Source organism: Hipposideros armiger, unplaced genomic scaffold (genome assembly GCF_001890085.2).
Source record: "Hipposideros armiger isolate ML-2016 unplaced genomic scaffold, ASM189008v1 scaffold_2369, whole genome shotgun sequence".
NCBI lineage: Eukaryota > Metazoa > Chordata > Mammalia > Chiroptera > Hipposideridae > Hipposideros > Hipposideros armiger.
This window is the reverse complement of record NW_017733705.1, coordinates 12,509-17,313: the sequence shown is the minus strand read 5'-3', so window position 1 is coordinate 17,313 and position 4,805 is coordinate 12,509. Positions and strand designations below refer to the sequence as shown.

The 4,805-nt window shown below is 38.3% G+C and overlaps 1 protein-coding gene across 1 annotated transcript in view; it reads left to right on the top strand.

Moving 5' to 3' along the window:
• Positions 1 to 4,805, top strand: part of ARHGAP19 (Rho GTPase activating protein 19) — a gene marked incomplete at its 3' end in the record, with an annotated part of 24,565 nt that overhangs the window by 7,920 nt on the left and 11,840 nt on the right. The window contains exons 4-5 of the mRNA XM_019634962.1: positions 1,341 to 1,567; positions 3,295 to 3,381. Coding sequence (XP_019490507.1) covers positions 1,341 to 1,567; positions 3,295 to 3,381 — 314 coding nt within the window. The remainder of the gene's footprint in view (positions 1 to 1,340; positions 1,568 to 3,294; positions 3,382 to 4,805) is intronic.

Genomic DNA, 4,805 nt, shown 5'->3' with positions numbered 1-4,805 from the left:
TGAGCATTTTCCTCTTGCTTCTCATTTTAAGGGAAATACATGTAAGATTTTTTTCTTTTGAATAATTTTTACTACATTAAAAAACTAAGTTTGAGTTTCTAAAATCTAATAAGATTAGATTTTTTTTTTAGCACTGTCAGTAGCAATCCAGATGATACAAATGAGTAAATATTACTAGGATGTTATATAACTTCACAATTAATTTGGAGAGAAATAAAATGGTTGGCTCTTTGGAAAAAGAGACGGAAAATATTGGTAAGTTCTTTTGATGAGGGTTAACATGAAGAATGTTTCTGCTTTTGCTTTCCCATCGAGTGAGTTTTGTACAGTATTTGAAATCCTCCCCTTTACCACCCTGTGAGTCACTGTTCTTTGAGAACATATTGAGGCGTGGCACAGTTGTAGCATTTGAAACGCCTTGCTGATAACTGGAAGGGATTTTTGTTTTCAATTTCATATTAACAAGGAACAGTTTGTAGAAATATGACCTTCCTTTCCTAAACCTGGAATTATTATTGCAGTTCAGCAGCTTAAACAACACACTGCTATCATTTTCAGGTCTATATGAATTACACCCAAATGGTTATTGGTGTCCTTTGAAATTCTGATTATCCAGGGGACTGTTTTATTGATAACCTATGTAATCTGTTAGGGGAGAAACAATGATTCTGACTCCGTGAGAAGCTGCCTGGAGTATCCTATCATCAGGGTGTAATTCACTCTCATATTTCTTTTAGCAGAATTACCTGGGTGAGGAAAAGAAAAGGGGGTGGAATTATTAAAAATATGTGTGGACATATTTTTATTTATCTTGGGAGTACCCCTAGGAGTGGAATTGCTGGGTCATATTCTAACTCTATGTTTAACTTTTTGAGAAACTGTCAAAATGTTTTCCAAAGTGGTTGTACCATTTTACATTCTTGCTAGCAATGGAGGAGGGTTTAATTTTCTCAGCACTCTTGCTAACACTTGTTATTGTCAGTCTTTTTGATTATAGCCCATACTAGTGGATATGAAGTAGTATCTCATTGTGGTTTTGATTTATATTTCCCTGATAGCTAATGATTCTGAGTTTATAAATGCTCATTGGCTATTTGTATATCTTCTTTAGAGGAATATCTAGTCAAGTCTTTGCCCATTTTTGATTAGGTTTTTATTATTGAATTGTATTGAAATTATTTTATTATATTTTGCTATAATCTTTGTGTATGCCTGATTCTTTTTTTTTTTTCATTGTTTCTTTGATTGGAGTTGAGGGGAGGATAATAGTAGGAGCGTTAATTTTTTTTTTCTTGCTTATATTTTCTCTCTCCTTTGCAATCCTCTCTTTTGTCCTCAAGATTTGATGCAGTTTGATGATAAAGGAAACAAGACCAATGTACCAGATAAGGAGCGGCAAATTGAGGCGCTTCAGTTGCTTTTCCTCATTCTCCCTCCACCCAATCGTAACTTGCTGAAGTTACTGCTCGATCTCCTGTACCAAACAGCAAAAAAACAAGACAAGAATAAGATGTCTGCCTACAACCTTGCCCTTATGTTTGCACCCCATGTCCTGTGGCCAAAAAATGTGAGTGTTGAGGGGGAGAGTTAGGCTTTCTTCCCCTCAGAGACTGCTGGGTTTTCTTGGGCTGGGCCTCATCCTGTGACTGTATGTACCCTGGTGAGGTTATCAAGGGTCCAAGGTCTAGTCTTCAGCTTTACAAGTTTAGGAACTTCCTTTATTAGTTCATTTAAGAGTCATCAAACCTGACCGGCCCAATTCCTGTTAACCTCTTTTATAAATCAATCTCTCATAAACCTGAATGACAATTTATTAGTGGAAACTCTTAGTGGAAAATTATAGCTACAAAATAAACTAGAGTACCCATTTTGGCTGGTCATTGTGAATTCCTTCTTAACACGAAAGCCTTCTTGGGAAATCAAATTCATTTTTGAAGACTGCATAGTATAAATTTAGAATAGAGATATAGGATCTTACAGGATAATATCAGTAAGCTTTTAGATAAGGGAACACGTGGAACAATCCTGCCTGGTCCTAACTTTTCTATTTCCTGTAGATATTCTTTCCTTAGATAAAGCTGAATGTGTTTCTTATTACTAAGAGCATAGCCTTCTCAGTGACTTATATGAGAAATAAATTATCTAAAGTCTTTTGAACTAATTCTTGATCTGGAGGCACATAGCTTCATATTCCTGTCCATTCATAATATAGGTTTTACTGTAGGATGGAATTGGGAGCCCAGGATACCTGGGTTGGAAGCTGCAAACCACCTGTGACCTGTGTTCTTTACCCTTTCGATGCTTAGGCTCCTCCTCTGTAAACTGATCATAATAGTACCTTTCTCACCTGACAAGGTAGTTGGAAAGATAATAGAAATAGATAGGATATGGTGATTTTATAAAGTATTTTGGGGATATAAGAAATGAGAAAAGGAAGGTAAAGGAGAGAGGTTATGTGGTACGTTTTACCTAAAAAGTAAGTAGTGAAAAAATAATATAAAGTTCCAGGTCAGGAAGAACATCTGCCCAGAAAAAGGTGGGTGGGGATGGGGGTGGGGATGATGTTGCACGGGACGTTTAGGTGGTGAGAAGGAGAGGACACATCAACGTTTGTCCATATTAAGGAGATCAAGCTTCATAATGGGAAGATTTTAGAACAGAGACTGTGAAAAAGGAGTGAGCAATCTGCCTAGAAAGGGAAGTATTTACGAGGTCTTAATTAGTAAGAGCAAAACTTAAGTAACAAAGATACATGTTGAGGATGAGTGCTTTGGGACAGGAGAGATGCTGAAGTGCTTAAAACAAGGCAGGAGAAACAAGAGAAGGGAACCAATGACCATTGGACTGTGTTTTTAAGAAACAGATGTCACCCTTGGTATCAGTTAGTGTCAGTTCTCTTTTGTCTTTGGAGAAACTCCAGGTTCTCTAAAGAGGCAGTGTCCTTGGCGGTTGGTACACATTCTGTTCTGCCTGCCCCTTTTCCCCAATTAGGTCTTTAGCAGCTCTGCCTGCGTGTCTAATTCTCAAGCAGAATTAGGAAATGAAGGTTGATGCTCAAGGATTTCCTGGTCACTTCAGGGACACATGGTTCTTCCTAGCTTATGTCACTCCAGTGGAAATCTGTTGAAACAAAAAGCCTTTCCAGAATAAAACACTGTAATAGAGGCACCTTTGTTAGGGATAGAAGCTATCATACTTTTGAAAGAATAAGATTATGAGTAAGTACATGGAGTTATCTGGCTTCTACTTCCCAGCTGTTAATCCCCCGTTTTTGGTTTCTTTCCCTCTGGACAGGTCACTACAAATGACCTTCAAGAAAATATTGCAAAGTTAAACCATGGGATGGCTTTTATGATTAAACACTCCCAGAAACTTTTTAAGGTAGGTAAGGGGTGGGATTTGGACAAGGAGGATGGAGCAAGGTGGGATCCTAAGCAGGGCTATAAAGATGACTGATGACGAGATAAGAAAAGCCCTGACTGGACCTGGAAAGCGGATTAGGCAGGCGGTGGCAAAACCCAGAGGGAACAACCAAGGTGGGGGCAAGAAGGGGTACCTGGAGGCCAAGTAGGGAGGGCTCTGCCTCTGGCGATTGGCTTCACCCCTGTGTCATCCATCCTTTTTCATGAAAGGCAACGTATGTTGGACACTGAGTAGTTTCATCCTGCCTGCTTCCTGCCAGTAGACTTCTGAGGGTCTGACAACCTCCTTTCGTTTTGTACTGTTTGTCCTTTTTAGTCCAAACTAGCAGTGTTTCTGCCAACATAATTTTCTCAAGAACTTTGTGGGTCTCCTGTGGATTTCATGAGACAAAAGCCACATATACAAATATTTTGAAGATCAACCCTTCTCTACCTGCTCTCCTGCTGAGAATGCTGAGGGACAATACCTTTAAGCTTCCTAGAGGCCCTCTGGTTTGAGAGGATCTGTGAGGCACACCTTTACTCTCTTGAAAGGGCCCTTTGTGTGACTGAGTGTTCTAACCTTTTGATGTTTATAAGATATTAGCAAAAGGTTGTACAGTTATTTTCTTGGCCTTTTCTTTAGAGTGCACTTTTCCTGCGTGTGAATTTCTTAATTTTTGTGTCTTTTGCCATATGGAAAGGCTGAGAGTTTTTAAGACCATTTAGGTTTGGTTCCTTTTTTTTCTTTCTTTCTTCAATTATTTTTCTATTGTGGTAAAATACACATGACAAAATTCACCATCATAACCTTTTTTAAGTGTTCATTGGCATTAGTTACCGTATATTCATATTGTTGTGCAACGGTCACCACCATCCATTTCTAGAACTCTTTTCATTTTGCAAAATTGAGATTCTGTACGCATTAAACAATACCTCCCCATTTCCCTCGGGCAGCTACCACTCTGCTTTCTGTCTCTATGATTTTGACTATTAAGTAAGTACCTTATGTAAATGGAATCATACAGAATTTGTCTTCTGTGATTGGCTTATTTCACTTCAATGTTTTTAAGGTTCATCCATGTTGTAGCATATGTCATGACTTCCTTCCCTTTTAAGGCTGAATGATAGTCCATTCTATGTATTTTTCACATTTTGCTTATCCATTCACCCGTTATGGATACTTAGGTTGCTTTCACATTTTAGCTTTTGTGAATAATATTGCTATGAACATGGGTGCACAAATATCTCTTTGAGACTCTGACGTCAGTTCTTTTGTGTATAGACCCAGAATTGGAAGTGCTGAATTATATGGTAATTCTATTTTTAATTTTTAGGAACTGCCATACTGTTTTCCATAGTGATCGTACCATCTCACATTCCTGCCAACAGTGCATAAGGGCT